At 39.6% G+C, this 17055-nt stretch overlaps 1 protein-coding gene across 9 annotated transcripts in view; it reads right to left on the reverse strand.

The window, feature by feature from the left end:
- Positions 1-10414: 10414 nt before the first annotated feature.
- SEC16B (SEC16 homolog B, endoplasmic reticulum export factor) overlaps positions 10415-17055 on the reverse strand; it is a 99291-nt gene continuing 92650 nt past the window's right edge. For 6 of the 9 annotated variants that reach the window (XR_013174117.1, XR_013174119.1, XR_013174118.1 and 3 more), the window contains exons 25-27: positions 16646-16744; positions 12418-15999; positions 10416-10805 (exon numbers count right to left, since the gene is read on the reverse strand). Coding sequence is in view for 1 of the 9 variants with exons in the window: in XM_077157094.1 (XP_077013209.1) it covers positions 15931-15999; positions 16646-16744 (168 nt within the window). In the remaining 8 variants the exon portion in view is untranslated. Of the gene's footprint in view, positions 10806-12143; positions 16000-16645; positions 16745-17055 lie in introns of those variants that run through there. The other 3 variants (XR_013174123.1, XR_013174122.1, XM_077157094.1) reach the window with 2 other exon arrangements.

Consider the following 17055-nt stretch of genomic DNA (forward strand, 5'->3'; position numbering starts at 1 on the left):
AAACTTATGGAAGGCAGCATAGGCAGTGCAAAGAGGGAAGGTTATTGACCTAAATGCCTATATTAAAAAAGAACAAAGGGCGGCCATGGTGGCTCAGTGGCAGAGTTCTCACCTGCCATCCCAGAGACCTGGGTTCAATTCCCTGTGCCTGCCCACACAAAAATAATAATAACAAAAGAACAAAGGGCAAAAATCAAAGAATTAACTGTCCACCTAGAAGAACTGGAGAAAAAAACAGCAAACTAACCTGAGAGCAAACAGAAGGAAAGAAATAACAAAGATTAGAGTAAAAATACATGAAGTTGAGAGGGGAGCCAAGATGGCGGCTTAGCAAGGTGTGGGAATTAGCTTGTCCTCCAGAACAGCTACTAAATAATCAGGAACAGTACAGAACAGCTCTTGGGGCCATGCCAGTGACCGGGCTCACAGCATACCCCACTGTGGACCAGCTGGACCGGCTGTGAGCCCCCCCAGAACCGTGAGTTCCCCAAGCCATGGCAGCTGGTGCCCTTCCCCCACAGGCTGCTTCCCTGAGGGGAAACGAAAGGGACTTTACCAGCAGCAGGGGCTGAGTGCAACTAAGCTTCAAGTGTGGAATTAATTCACAAATTCTGACTACTTAAAATAGGGCCCCAGCTCAGGTGAACCTGGTCAAAGTGAAGGTGACTCATTTTTGTCCCTGCGCTAAGTGGGCAGGGCTGACAGAAAAAGAAAAAAAAAAAGAAAGAAAGAAACAGAGGTTTTTGTGGCTGTGTTTCTACAGAGGCTTGACTGCCTTTCGATACAGCGGCAGGGCTCCTCAGGTTGCAATTGTCCCAGTCATAGGCAGAAATAGGCTTCTTTGAGAGCTTGTCTGGAGCCGGTGCCTTCCCCAAGGAAGAAGTGAGGTTCAACTCAGGTGGAATTCCTCCCTCAAGGAATTCAGACACCAGGGCTTCGTAATTTGAAGTCATTAAAACCAGCCTACAACCTCTCCTCTGTCTCCACCACATCCCCAGTAGGGAGAGTCTGCCAAAGTTAAAGGCACTGCATCATTTTATGCTGGTGAGACTTGCAGGCAGATGAGCACCACATGCTGGGCAGGATAAGAAAAGCAGAGTCCAGAGACTACAGGAAAGTCTTTCAACCTGCTGGGTCTCACCCTCAGGGAAAACTGATGCAGGTGACTCTTTCCTCCTGATAGGAGGCTAGTGTGGTCTGGGAAAATCTGGCTGGGGTCTATAATACCTAAGTAGACCCTCCCAAGGGTGGGGGGAGAAAGGCACCATACAGGCAGGGCAAGAAACAAGAAAACAAGAACTGAAAAATTCTCCTCTGTTAAACAAAACCTAAGCTGAACTTAGAAAAAGCTGAATTGAATGTTAAAGAACAGACAGACAACAAATTCATCAAGCAAGAAAACCCTAGGTAAAAGAAGTGAAAACAATCTCCAGAGTAAACGAATTAAGGTAAATAAATGCCTAGATGCCAGCAAAAAGTAACAAATCACACTAGGAAAATTGAAGGTATGGCCCAAAGGAAAAAACCAACGATTCAAATGAGATACAGGAGTTGAAACAATTAATTCAGAATGTATGAACAGATATGGAACACCTCATCAAAAATCAAATTAATGAATTGCAGGAAGATATAAAGAAAGCAAGGAATGAACAAAAAGAAAAAATTGAAGGTCTGAAAAAACAAATCACAGAACTTATAGGAATGAAAGGCACAGTAGAAGAGATGCAAAAAAAAAACAAGGGAAACCTACAATGGTACATTTCTGAGGCAGAAGATAGAATTAGTGAACTGGAGGATGGAACATCTGAAATCTGACAAGCAAAAGAAAATATAGGGGGGGAAAATGGAAAAATATGAGCAGGGACACAGGGAATTGAAAGACAATATGAAGTGCATGAATATACGTGTTGTGGGTGTCCCAGAAGGAGAAGAGAAGGGAAAAGGAGGAGAAAAACGAATGGAGGAAATTATCACTGAAAATTTCCCAACTCTTATGAAAGACTTAAAATTGCAGATCCAAGATGTGCAGCATACCCCAAAGAGAATAGACCCAAATAGACATATTCCAAGACACTTACTATTCAGAATGTCAGAGGTCAAAGAGAAAGAGAGAATCTTGAAAGCAGCAAGAGAAAAGCAATCCATCACATACAAGGGAAGCCCAATAAGACTATGCATAGATTTCTCAGCAGAAACTATGGAGGTGAGAAGACAGTGGGACGATATATTTAAGATAATAAAAGAGAAAAACTGCCAACCAAGAATTCTATATCCAGCAAAATTGTCCTTCAGGGAGAAATTAAAACATTTTCAGACAACAAAATCACTGAGAGAATTTGTGACCAAGAGACTACCTCTGCAAGAAATAATAAAGGGAGCACTACAGGCAGACATGAAAAGACAGGAGAGAGAGGTGTGGAGAAGAGTGTAGAAAGGAAGACTATGAGTAAAGGTAAAAAGAAGGAAAATTAGATATGACATATAAAATCCAAAAGGCAAAATAGTAGAAGAAAGTACTACCCATGCAGTAATAACACTAAATGTTAACGGATTAAACTCCCCAATCAAAAGACATAGACTGGATTAAAAAACAGGACTCATCTATATGCTGTCTCTACTCAAAGGACATGAGGACAAGGACACAAACGGACATTTGCACACCAATGTTTATAGCAGCATTATTTACAATTACCAAGAGATGGAAACAGCCAAAATGTCCATCAACAGAGGAGTGGCTAAACAAACCATGGTATATACATACAATGGAATATTATGCAGCCATAAGACAGAATAAAGTTATGAAGTATGTAACAACATGAATGGACCTTAAGGACATTATGCTGAGTGTGATTAGCCAGAAACAAAAGGTTAAATACTGTCTAGTCTCACTGATACAAACTGACATTAGTGAATAAAGTTGGAGAATTTCATTGGTAACAGAGACCATTAGGAAGTAAAAATATGGTAAGATATTGGGTAACTGGAGCTGAAGGGATACAGATTGTGCAACAGCACTGAATGTAAAAACTCAGGAATGGACAGCACAATACTACCTAACTGTAATACAATTATGTTAAAACGCTGAATGAAGCTGAATGTGAGAATGATAGAGGGAGGAGGGCTGGGGGCACAAATGAAATCAGAAGGAAAGATGCATGATGAAGACTGAGATGGTAGAATCTAGGAATGTCTAGAGTGTATAATGATAGTGACTAAATGTACAAATTTTAAAAATGTTTTTGCATGAGGAAGAACAAAGGAATGTCATTACTGCAGGGTGCTGAAAATAGATGGTAATTAATATTTTAAAATTTTACCTTAATGTGAGACTAAAGCAAAAAATGTTTATTTGGTACAAATTTATATTTTGACTACTGCATTTCCTAACATAACTTATGTAGACAGCTTAATTGAACACCATAAGTACATGGAACCTTGAGTAGGACATGAGATTTTGTTGGTTTGTCCAGAGTGATGTCCCGATAAATCCCAGAGTGATTTGAACAGTGAATAAAAAAAAATTTGCTAAGTCTCCTTTGGGGAATGGTGAGAAAGGGGTAAAATTCAACTTCCCCAAGTTGAATTCTTGATATTCTCACAAGCAGTGCAGACAATCAAAGCTATAAGCTGAGCCCCAAGTCTTGGGGTTTGTTCATATGAAACTTAACCCCACAAAGGATAAGTCAAGCCTACTTAAAATTAGGCCTAAGAGTCACCCCCAAGAGAACCTCTTTTGTTGCTCAGATGTGGCCTCTCTCTCCAGCCAGCACAACAAGAAAATTCACCACCCTCCCCCTGTCTGCATGGGACATGACTCCCAGGGGTGTAAACCTTCCTGGCAACATGGGACAGAAATCCTGGAATGAGCTGAGACTCAGCATCAAGGGATTGAGAAAAACCCTAGAATAAGCTGAGACTCAGCATCAGGGGATTGAGGGAAACTTCTCGACCAACAGGGGGAAGAGTGAAATGAGACAAAATAAAGTGTCAATGGCTGAGAGGTCCCAAACAGAATCGAGAGGTTATCCTGGAGGTTATTCTTATGTATTAAATAGATATCACTTTGTCAGTCAAGATGTAGTGGAGAGGCTGGAGGGAACTGCCTGAAAATGTGGATCTTTGTTCCAGTAGCCATGTTCCTTGAAGATGATTATATAATGATATAGCTTTCACAATGTGACTCTGTTATTGTGAAAACCTTGTGTCTGATGCTCCTTTTATCTACTTTATCAACAGATGAGTAAAACATATGGAATAAAGATGAATAATAGGGGGAACAAATGTTAATATAAATTTAGAGTGAAATGCTGGTGATCGGTGAGGGGGAGGGGTGGGGTTTAGGGTATGTATGGATTTTTTTTCTGTTTTCTTTTTATCTCTTTTTCTGAATAGATGCAAATGATCCAAGAAATGATCATGATGATGAATATGCAACTATGTGATGATATTGTGAATTACTGATTATATATGTAGCACAGAATGATCGAAAGTTACGAATGTTTGCATTTGTTTGGTTTTTTTTTGATATTTAAAAAAAAATTTTAAATTAATTTAAAAAATAATAATAAACAAATGAAGTTGAGAATATGAGAACAAGAGAGAAAATCAACAAAGCCAGAAGTTGGTTCTTTGAGAAAAATCAGTATAACCGATGGATCCATAGCTTGGCTGAGCAAAAAAAAAAAAAAAAGAGAGGATGCAAAAAATAATATCAGAAATAGAAGAAGGACATAACTACTGACCCCACAGAAATAAAAGAGGTGATGAAAGGTTACTATGAGCAATTATATGCCAATAAATTAGACAATGTAGATGAAATGGACAACTTTCTAAAATAGTATCAACTGCCAACATTGACTCAAGAAGAAATAGATGGCCTCAACAAACTAAGAACAAGTAAAGAGATTGAACAAGTCATTAAAAAGCTCCAAAAAAGAAAAGTCCAGGACTAGTTGGTTTCACATGGGTATTCCACCAAACGTTCAAGAAAAAATTAGTACTCCTGCTCAAACTCTACAAAAAAATTGAAGAGGAGGGAAAGCTACCTAATTTGTTTTATGAAGCCAACATCACCCTAATACCAAAACCAGACAAAAATACTACAAGAAAAGAATATTACAGACCAATCTCTCTAATACTCCACAAAATACTTACAAATCAAATCCAACGGCACATTCCAAGAATTATACACCATGATCAAGTAGAATTTATTCTAGGTATGTAAATCTGGTTCACAAGAAAATGAATTAATACAATACACCACAACAATAAATCAAAGTGGAAAAACCACATGATCTTCTTGATTGATGCAGAAAAGGCATTTAACAGAATGCAATGTCCTATCTGGATGACAACACCTCAAAGGATAGGAATAGAAGGGAATTTCCTCAATAATAAAGGAAGTACATGAAAAACCCACAGCTAACATCAAACTAAAGAGGAAAGACTAAAAGTTTTCCCTGTAAGATCATGAACAAGACAAAGATGCCCTTTTTTGTGATTCAACCTTGTTCTGGAAGTTCTACCCAGAGCAATTAGACATGAAAAAAAGAAATAAAAGGCATCCGAATTGTAAAGGAAGAACTAAAACTCTCACTGTTTGCAGGTGACATGACACTATATGTTGAAAATTCTGAAATATCTACACAAAGCTGCTAGAGCTATTAAGTGAGTACAGCAAAGAAGCAGGGTACATGATCAACATGCCAAAATCAGTACTGTTTCTATACACTAGTAATGTGCAATCTGAGGAGGAAATCAAGAACAAAAATCCATTTACAATAGCAACCAGAAGAATCAAATACTTAGGAACAAATTTAATGAAGGACACAAAAGACCTATACACAGAAAACTACAAGAAACTGCTAAAAGGAATCTTGGAAGACCTAAATAAATGGAAGGGCATCCGTGTTCAGGGACTAGAAGACTAAATATACTTAAGATGTCAATTCTACTCAAATTGCTTTATAGATTCAATACAATACCAATTAAAATCCCACCAACTTACTTCGCATCCTGTAAAAAAAAAACAGTATTTATTTGAAAGGGCAAAGATTACCCCTAAATAGCTAAAAATATCCTGAGAAAGAAAAATGAAGTTACTTACCTGATTTTAAAGCATATTATGAAGCTACAGTGGTCAAAACACCATGGTACTGGCATAAAGATAAATTTACTGACCAATAAAATCAAATTGAGTGTTCAGAAATAGACTCTCATCTACGGATAATTGATCTTTGATACATGGTCAAACCAACCCAACTCTTCAATAAATGATGTTTGGTGAACTGGATATCCATATGCAAAAGAATGAAAAGGACATATATCTCACATCCTATAGAAAAATTAACTAAAAATGGATCAAAGTGGTGATTAAATATAAACACTAGCACCAAGACCATAAAACTTTAGGAAGAAAACGTAGGGTAATGGCTTCTAAATCTTCTGATAGGAGGTGGTTCACTAGACCTTACAGCCAAAGCATAAGCAATGAAAAAGAAATAGATAAACGGGATCTCCTCAAAATTAAACATTTTTATGCATCAAAGAACTTTATCAGGAAAGTAAAAAGGCAGCCAATGCAACGGGAAACTATTTGGAAATCACATATCAGATAACAGTATAATATCCAGGTATATAAAGAGATTCTACAACTCAACAACAGAAAAACAAACAACCCAATTTAAGAATGAGCAAAAGACATGGACAGACAATTTTAGAAGAGGAAATACAGATGGCTAAACAACATATGAAAAGATGCTCAATTTTAACAGCTATTAGGGAAATGCAACTGAAAACCACAATGAGATATCATCTCACACCCACTAATATGGCCATTATGAAAAAAAAATAAAACAGAAAATGACAAGTGCTGGAGAGGATGTGTAGAAAGAGACATACTTATTCATTGTTGTTGTTGGGAATGTAGAATGGTGCAACTGTGCTGGAAAACAGTTTGATGGTTCCTCAGGAAGCTAAGTATAGAATTGCCATATAAGCCAGCTATCTCATTACTAGGTATATATTCAGAGAAACTGAACGCAAGAACACACTTAAATTTATAGCAACATTATTCATGATGGCCAAGAGATGGAAACAGCCCAAATGTCAGCAACAGACAGTGGCTAAACAAGCTGTGGTATATACATACAATGGAATATTATACAGCTATAAGACAAAATGAAGTCATGAAGCATATAACACCATGAATGAAACTTGAGGAATGATGCTGAGTGAAATTATCCAGAAACAAAAGGACAAATATTGTGTGGCCTCAATAATATGAACTAAAATTAATGAGTGAACTTTAAGAGTTAAAGTTAAGAACACAGGTTTTCAGGAGATAAAAAGAGGGTAGAGATTGGGAATTTGGTGCTAAAAGAGTACAGAATGTTCAACAAGACTGATTGTAAAAATCCAGAAATGGATAGCACAATACTATCTAATGGTAGCACCACACTGTAAATACAGTGAACAAAACTGAGTGTGAGTATAGTTGAGGGAGGTGGGCTGGGGGGCATGTATGGCACCAGAAGGAAACAGAGGATAAAGACTGGGACAATATATGTAATTTAGGGATGCCTAGAGTGGACAATGATGGTGATTAAATGTAAAAATATAAAAATGTTTTGCATGAGGGAGAACAAATGAAATGAATGTCAACATTGCAAAACGTTGAAAATGGGATGGTGTTCTAGTTTGCTAGCTGCCAGAATGTGATATACCAGAAACAGAATGATTTTAAAAGGAGGAATTTATTAAGCTGCAAGTTTACAGTTCTAAGGCCATGAAAATGTCCCAATTAAAGCAAATCTATAAAAATGTCTAAATTAAGGCACCAGCAAGAGGTTACCTTCACTCAAGAAAGGCTGATGAAGTTCAAGACTTCTCTCTCAACTTGAAAGGCACATGGTGAACATGGCAACATTTGCTAGCTTTCTCTCCAGGCTTCTTGTTTCATGAAACTCCCCCAGAGGCATTTTCCTTCTTCAGCTCCAAAGGTCTCTGGCTGCATGGACTCTCCCAGTTTTGGGGGCTCTGAAGCTTTTCCAAAATGTTTCCTCTTTCAAAGGATTCCAGTAAACTAATCAAGACCCACCTGGAAGGTGTGGCGTCACATCTACCTCTAATTAAAGGTTAATACCCACAAATGAGCATGTCACATCTCTGTGGAGATAATCTAATCAAGCTTCCACCCTACAGTACTGAATAGGGATTAAAAGAAATGGCTGCTTCCACAAGATGGATCAGGATTAAAACATGGCTTTTCTAGGGCACATAATCCTTTCAAACTGGCACATATGGTATGTGGGGGGAGGAACACAATCATTGCAAGCTAGGGTCTGTAGTCAATAGTAACATTGTAATATGCTTCCATTGAATGTAGCAAAGGCAATATGCCAAAACTAACTGTCAGTAAGCATGGGATTTGGGAGAGGGGTACTCTTTGCAGAAGAAAAAGAAATGTTCTCATATATAGTGTGGTGGTGAAGCCACAGCTATGTGATTATACCAAGTACCATTGATTTTTTTACTTAGGTTGGATTGTACGATGTGTGAATAAAACTGTTTAAAAATAAACAGTATCCAGAGAGATACAAGTGCTGGAGAAAATGTAGAGAGAGAGATGTACCTATTCACTGTTGGTAGGGAAGAAGCGTGGTACAGCCCCACTAGAGGTCAGTGGGGTGGCTCCACAGGGGACTAGAGATAGGATTGCCACATGATCCTGCAACCCTGTTGCTAGGTGCATACTTGGAAGAACTGACAGTGGGGACACGAGTGGACGTTTGTCTACTGGTGTTTATGGCAGCAGTGTTCATGATCTGCAATGGATGGAAGTGGCCTAAGGGTACGACAACTGAGGAATGGATGGGGGAACTGTGGTGTTTCCATACAATGGACTGCTGAGCAGCCACAAGAAAGAAGGAAGTCATAAGGCAGGGAACTAGGTGAATGAGCCCTGAGGACAGTATGCTGAATGAAATGTCAGAAATAAAAAGACAAATATTATCCTGCTTCATTCATATGGACCAACTATAATATACAGACTTGGAGAACTGAAATCGAGAGCACAGGTTATCAGGTCAAGGCCTGTTGCATAGGTTCCTAGATTGTAAGCTCTTACAGAGTCATATGTATTCCAGAAATGTAACTATTATTTCTAAATTATCAGAAACTGAGTTATTTGTGTATAACCGGGTTGTTCGCTGGAACTTAGGGTATTTGTTTAACACTTGAGACTCAGAGTTAGACCTCTGAAGCTGTGAAAGTCAGCATTACCCAATACAGGAACCATCTGAAAAGTTGAAAAGGTGATAGACTTTCAGCTAGAACTATGAATAAAGCTCATCTGGATAGACTAAGGTAAATCAGAACGCAGGGAAAAGGATGACATGGTCTATATTTTAAAATTCCAACTTCTGTATAAGACCAAAGGAAGAGATATTATTTGGTGCAAAATTTTTATATTTGGTGGCACACTCTCTAATTTACCTTGTGCGGTCAATTTATTCAAACACCATAATTACATGGAATCTTGAATAGGGAGTGAAATCTTGTTGGTTTGTACAGGTTAGTGCAATGTCCTGATATATCACAGAGTAATTGGGGCAGAGAATAAAAAAGTATTTACAAAGTCCCCTTGAGGAACTACATAGAAAGGAAAAAAATATTAAATTTCCCCACCTAGGGAATTCCTGATGTTCTCGCAAGTACTGGCGACAGCCAATTTAATAGGCTGGGCCCTCAATAATCTTGGGGCTTGCCCCTATAAAACTTATTCCTGCAAAGGAGAAGCTAAACCTACCTGTAATTATGCCTAAGAATCACCACCAGAGAACCTCTTTTGTTGCTCAGATGCTCCTCTCTCTCTAACCAGCTAGGCAGGTGAACTCACTACCCTCCCCTCCTATGTGGGATATGACTGCCAGCAGTATAAATCTCCCTGGCGACATGGGACATGACTCCCGCGGATGAGCAAGTGTCTGGCATCATGGATTGAGAAAGCCTTCTTGAACAAAAGGGGGAAGAGAGAAATGAGATACAATAAAGTTTCAGTGGCTTGGAGATTTCAAATGAAGTTGAGAGGTATTTCTAGAGGTTATTCATATGCAGTATATAAGTATTCCTTTTTTAGTTTTTAGTGTATTAGAGTAATCAGTAGGAAAAACCTGAAACTGTTGATTTCTATTCCAGTAGCCTTGATTCTTGAAGATAATTGTCTAACTATATAGCTTCTATAGTGTGATTGTGTGATTGTGAAAACCTTACGGCTGGCATGCCCTTTATCCAAGGCATGGACAGATAAGTAAAAAATAAAGGGCAAAAAAAATAAATGAACAATGATGGGGGTGTAGGATGAGAGGTAAAAAGACAAATTGAGATTGCAAAAAATTGAGATTGCAAAAGTCAATGGGGGAGGATAAGGGGTATGAGATGCATGGGGGTTTTCTTTTCTTTTTATTTCTTTTTCTGGAGTGATGCAAATATTCTAAAAATGACCATGGTGATGTATACACAACTCAGTGATGATGCTGTGAACCACTGATTGTATACTTTGGATGTGTTGAATGTGCATGAAGATGTCTCAATAAAAATATTTAAAAAAAAAAGAATAATTGTAAAGAAGGAGAAATAAAAGAGACTGGGACTAGAGTTTTGGGGAAAAGAGTCATGTTCCATTTTGAAGGGATCCTCATGGGATGCACCCATCTAAGTGCACACACAAAAATCACACCTGCTCCCACCTTGGTCCGCCCCTTCTGAGGATTTGCACTGCAATATTCATGGTCCTTTTCTGCCTCCTGTAAAAGTCGGGTGAAAGAAAAAGGAATTCTCTAATGGCAAGTCTAAATCAGATTATCCTCCTTTCAGATGCCATTTCTCATTGCATATGATACATGGATCTGTGATCACAGTTACGCCTGTTCCTTCAGACCTCATGGTCATCCTCCATGGATGAATGTCTCTTAAAAAGGTTGGCCAACAGATAGGCTGTTCTAAACAGCTAGCGGTGAACTTAACTTTGGCCTTATCCTACAACAGCTGGTACAGTTTGAAGATTTTAGGTATTTTCCAAAAAACTATGAAATATTTATGGATATTCATACATTAATATGGAAATAAACATACGAAATCCCTGTGGTGTTAAGAAATATCAATGTATAAAGTTCTTTGTGCATATCACTAGGGTAAGAGTTTTCACATTATACAGCACAGGTATTACAAGTCAGAACCTCCCAATAGGCAGTATTTTAAGTGTCAAAACCATCTTTGTTCAGAAATCAGTCCAATACCTGACACATCTTCCAATTAATATGTAATGAAGAAGAGAATGTGTGTCCTGGGACAATATGGCTAAAAGTCACATTTTTAAGTCAGACTACCTGGATTCTAATTCCAGCTCCACCATTCCTAGCCATGTGGCATCAGACAAGTTACTTAACCCCTCTCTTCAGTATTAGGATTTGCCACCTATAATATGTTAAAATACTAACAGTACATACTTCACAGAATGCTTATCATAGCACCTACCACAAAGTAAGTACTCAATAATAATTATTATTATATTATTATTATTATTATTGAAACTCAGAGTATCTGGCCACCATAGCTGCCAACAGACTCCAAGCATTAAACTGGTTTAATCCCCAAGCTTCATTTCATAAGTAGAAGCATGATGTAATGGCCTTCCAGAGTGTGAAAAAGTTCCAGGTACAGGTGGTTGTCAGCAGCTATTTTCCACCTCCACTGAGTCCCAGCTGAAAGTCTAAGAGCCACGTGAGTGATGTGGGAATCAAGGCTCAGGAATGACCTAATGTTTGAGGATGGGCCACTGTAGGCTGAAATATCAAAGGAAGCTGTGCTATCTCCTCCCTCTTTTGAGATTCTTTAAAAACTTAGATAACTAACTTGCTCTAAGATGGGTAAGGGCCAGGAAAGCACGTCGTGTGAAAATAACAAGCAGTTTGCATAAGACAGTGGTGTTTGAGTTACACTGCTAGGGACCTAATTCCAGAGAAGCACAATTATCTGGAGACATACATATATTTTTTAAAATTACAGGAAGCAGATTCCTCTACTTGGTGAGACTGTAATAAAAGCATTTTAATATGCTGTTAATCCCCACTCAAAATCACTTTGGATCTCATTAAAAGACCATTTCTGAAGGCCCTGAATGAAGGAAGCCCTGGTATAAGCACTTCATAAGAGCAGCCGGCAGTTCGAGGCCATGCTCAGGGACAACCCCTGTTAAGTATCCAACATCGCAGCGCGTGTAGATCATGCCATGTGCAATTAGCAGCTTAAGACGGCAAACAGATGAGGGGAAAGGTGTTTCTGTTTCCACTCTCCGGGGGTAAAAAAAAAAAAAGTGTCAGAGAAACTCCTGTGAATGGAGAGATCCAAATTACACACCTATTATTCTTTTCATGCACAAGAATGTTCCGCCTATCCCTCTTAGGTAGAAAAACATTTCGATTTTGGTGCAGAGGTGGATGCAGTATCTTTTTCTTCTATGTTGCTCAGAAGATGAGACCAAAGGGAAGGAAGATTTCTAGGAGAAAAAAAAAATAGCTAGCAGAGGCTTTGATCCTGAGCATCTTAAAGCCTGAGTTAGGGCTGAAAGGGGAGTACATGTAGGTGACTGAGGAAAAAGGGCTGGTTGGCATTTTCATAGTCACATAAGGGGGTTAGATAGAAGGCTGCAATGGTGATATGTGATAAATACATGTTCTCTTTCAAATTATTGCCATTAAGTTTAAATATAAAAGTTTATGTTTTCATATAAACATTAAATGATATGTATATAGCAAGATCACAAATTTATATACTACTCAGGAAAATGTAGCTTCCTTATTTCCTAAAACTGATCTATCCTTCCTCCAAGCTGGCCACCCATTGAGGAGCAAGGGAGCAAACAAACTTGCCCATGCAAACAAACTTGCCCATTAATATCTCAAACTTCCCCTTTTAATTAGTGTCCTCTAGTAATTCCTTTTCCTTTCAGAGAGGGTGAATACTGTTCATTCCTCCCCCTCTCCCCCCACCAACAAAAATAAACTGTGAGAAAGAGGCTATGGTCTATATGATGTTCCCCATTCTTTGCAGGTGGCTGGTCTGGCCACGTCTGGTCTCTTCTGGACTTCTGGGGCATGTGCAACTGTCCTCCGCTCGGGTCCACAACACATCAGGTTGCTGGGAGTTACGGGCTCTGCCTCAAATCGTGTATCTGCTCACAACACCGGAAGCTGCTGTGGCTACAGAGCCAGGTAGGACAAGTTGCTGAGCCAAAAGCCAGCTTCTCCTCAAGGCTTGCAACCTCTCCCAGCCTCTCCCACTGGCCTCAACACCATCAGTGCCCCAGTGTCCCCCATTCCTAGCTGCACTGCTTCTATCACAACCTGCTCTATTCCCCTATACTACCACCTTGTAAATGGAATAGTTCCCTCTTGCAGCTATACTGGCTTTGTTTTACCACAACTAGTTTTAACCCACTGAAGCAACGGAATGCCAAGGAACTTTGAATAACCTGCACCACCATTACTCAGCTGAAGCTGTTAAACAATTAAGAACTTTGAGTGACCCCAGTTCATCAGACCCTCAGTGGACATAACTGAAGATTCTTTCCTGATCAGTAAACAATGGGACTAGTTTTAACCAACCACGTACAGATTAATGGACTCATTCTGACTTTGCCAGAGTACAAGCTACCATTCATGAGTTGGCATAACCATCGTGAATACCCTCCTTTTCTATTATATAAAATCCCCTAACTTTTCCCCCCTCAGAAAATTTATTCATGGGTCTGTATTTCTCTACCTGGGAAGTAAATAAGTTCAGGGCTTGCTGTGGTGACCACATGGAGGCCACTGGTTTTCTGCGGATAATTTACCCAGGAGGGCGCGAGGACACAGGCACCTGACTTCTTTGCCTTCCTCTTTGGTCTCCACTCCCCTCCTCTAAAGTGCTTCTTTGTTTAGGGGAGGACTTCCCTGGGTCACTCTTCCCAGTGGCATAAGCCCTAGGACCCAGCATCGGTGACAAACAGGATGCCAAAAAGAGATCCCGGCTTGGCAAGGACACATATGCAAGTATTTTTAAAGTATCGTTCCCATTATACATGTATGTCAAGAATGAAAAAGACACAGTTAAATCTGGTAGGAAACAAAGTTAAAATTTTACTTATTACATTGCACACTAATAAATTAAAAAATAAAAATAAAAACATTTCATGCTTAGCATCGACCGGAAACTTTCCTAAGAGTTTGATTCATTTAATGTAATTCTTGCAAGGTCCCCGTGAGGTTGGTAGCGCTATTATCATCTTCATTGTACAGATGAGGAAACTGAAGCATAGGAAGGTTAGGCAACTTTGCCCAAGGTTACAAAGTGAGCAACGGATGAGGTAGGATTTAAGTACAGGCTGTTTAGCTTCCATGAAACTCACACCCTACTGCCACTGGGTGTCAGCACACCCAACCGAAAAAGCAGCATCCTTCCAAAGGAGAAGAGGGGGACAGCACTCACTGAGGTTTTCTATATGCTAAAACCCCTTTGCATGCATTTCCTAATTTAATCTGCAAAGCGAATAAACTTTTGAGGGAACAGAATATGAAACACTTAGTTAATGGCATGACTAATTTGTGTCAGAGGCATTTTTGTTCATATTTTTAAAAATTGAAAAAAATAATATTAGAGTAGACTTGGAAATTAAGAGGCCAATCCCTAGGCTCATCATTAACAAGGGACTTTTTCCAGCTTTTCACACCTGATCACACAATGAAACCATTGTTAGAAAGATTTCAGAGAAGAGACTACTAAATGTACTTTCTCCCTCTGCAAAAATCAGGCAGAGACAAGCATTTGCTATAAAATTATCTGGGTTTAATCGCGATCAATGTCAGAACCAAAGTACATTATAGTACAAAACCTGTATGTTCAATTACACATACAAAAAAAATGTTCTTTGTGAGGAGCAATTTTCAGCAAATCTGACAAACAGCAAGAGTCATTCCTATTTTAGACGTGAAAGGAAAAATGGAAATTTCCAAGATGTCCCCCTCCTCGCTTTGCTCCTGTGACCCTCCGAACATCAATTTGCAAAGGCCTGAGGTAGGAGGGGAGGTATTAACAATATCAGGCACTCATTTCTCCCCTTTTATGGAAGGGATGAATTTTTAGGGAACATTTTCCATCGTTTATTATACTGATGTTCCATCCATCTGCATCATTAGTTTCAGTAGTTACCATGACAATATGATGCCTACAGCAATCTAACTTGATAGCCAGATGCCAGAATGTGAAAAAATAGGACCAGCTAAGAAAGTGAGAGAAATATAATTACTCTGAGCCACACAGAAAATGTGCCCAAAACTTGGACTGAGAAGGAAATTGCTGAAATGTCACTGAAGAAAGAATTACGAAGGGAAGTAATAATAAAGTTTCAGTATAAAAACTTTGCTAACTAAAACCATGTATTGGTCTATAACTGAGACTGAGGAAGGAGCCAAAGTTAGTGTAGACTATTGCTCTGAGCCTCTGCAACCCCGGTAATTTCCTGCTGCAGAACTCAGTGGTATCACCTTTATTCCAGCAGTGGCATTCCTGGGGCCCTAACTTTCCTGAGGATATCAAACCACCACCCAAAGTGCTGCTGCCATGCCATTGTGCTCACTTTCAGTCTGCTATTATACCCAGCTCTTCCATTTGACAAAATGATTTCCATCATTCTGATACTAACTTAAGGCACGGAGTTGGACTGCATTTAAGAAGGCCTTGTCCCTTGCCTTCTGAGCACCCTTGGAGGCAGAGGCTAGTGCAAATGTCTTGAGGCACAGAATATGGCAAAAGGACTGGGAGGCTAAGAAAACAGGCCGACATACAAGGGGCACTCCCAGAATACAAGTCTGGGACAGGTGGCTGTTCTCATCATCGCTGGGTTGGATAACGGCGCTGAGCTAGGCGATTTGGCCGACTCAGGCTAGTAGCTGTGGAGAGCTGGAAAAGAAGGAACAAATATTACTGGAGGTTATAGCCCCAAGGCTGACTGGTCAGATTGAGATGGTGCATCCTGAAAGTCTAGGACACTTCACCTAAACATTGGCTGCAGGTGGTTTCCAATGGTCCTGTCCTCATGACCCACCTTCATTCAACACCTTCACCTCTTAAATGCAGTGAAAGGAAATTCCATTTTATCAAGCAGGGAGGACAAATGATATACTAACAGAGATAAGTCTACCCTAGGCCACTGAGGAGAAGGCATTTCAGCTTCTTTCCATGTTCACAATGACACCCTCACTCCAGGAAAGAGTTAGGGGAAGACCACACCAGTGAGGCCAGTACAAACTGCGTCTCCCAAGAGTCTGAAGAACTATTAGAGGTCAAGAGCAATACTGATAATAGCTGCATTTACTGAGCATTTACTGTGTGCCAGGCCCTTTGCACACCTTATCCCACTGAATCCTCACAACTACTCTAAGAGGTACCTACTGAGAATTCTGTTGCAGAGATGAAGAAACTACTGAGAGAAGTTACGTAAGTGCTCAAGAGCTAACTACAGTAGGTGATCACCAGGAATTATAAATCCAGGTCTCCTTAGTTCAAAGCTTGTGCTCCTTACCCCTCCACCTCCAAGCGTCCTTACCTGAAGGACCTGAGATGGATTGTAGAGAGGAACAGCCCCTTTCAAGGGAGGTGGAGGAAGCAGAACCTCAGGGCTGGAGTAGAGCCCAGAGGAGGCACCCTGTGATACAAAATAATAATAATTTAAAACAACCATATCAGTCACTACTTCTCAGATTCTAGAATTATCGCAGGGGTTTCTTGAGAGTCAACTTGGGTCAAGAGATGGAGATGGGGAGATGGGAATAGAACTCAGGGAATCTCAAGGAAACAAATATGGTTAAAGTGAGAACAATCCACCCACGGTCTGGGATAAACAATGCAGAGGCTCAGGTGCCCTGACTCCTGAAGAGAGGAAGGAGAACTAACCCACAATAAGTTATATCTATATCGTCAGAAAAAGTAATGTATTCTTTGAAAGGCCTACAATAT

This window comes from Tamandua tetradactyla, chromosome 4, assembly GCF_023851605.1.
Source record: "Tamandua tetradactyla isolate mTamTet1 chromosome 4, mTamTet1.pri, whole genome shotgun sequence".
Classification (NCBI taxonomy): domain Eukaryota; kingdom Metazoa; phylum Chordata; class Mammalia; order Pilosa; family Myrmecophagidae; genus Tamandua; species Tamandua tetradactyla.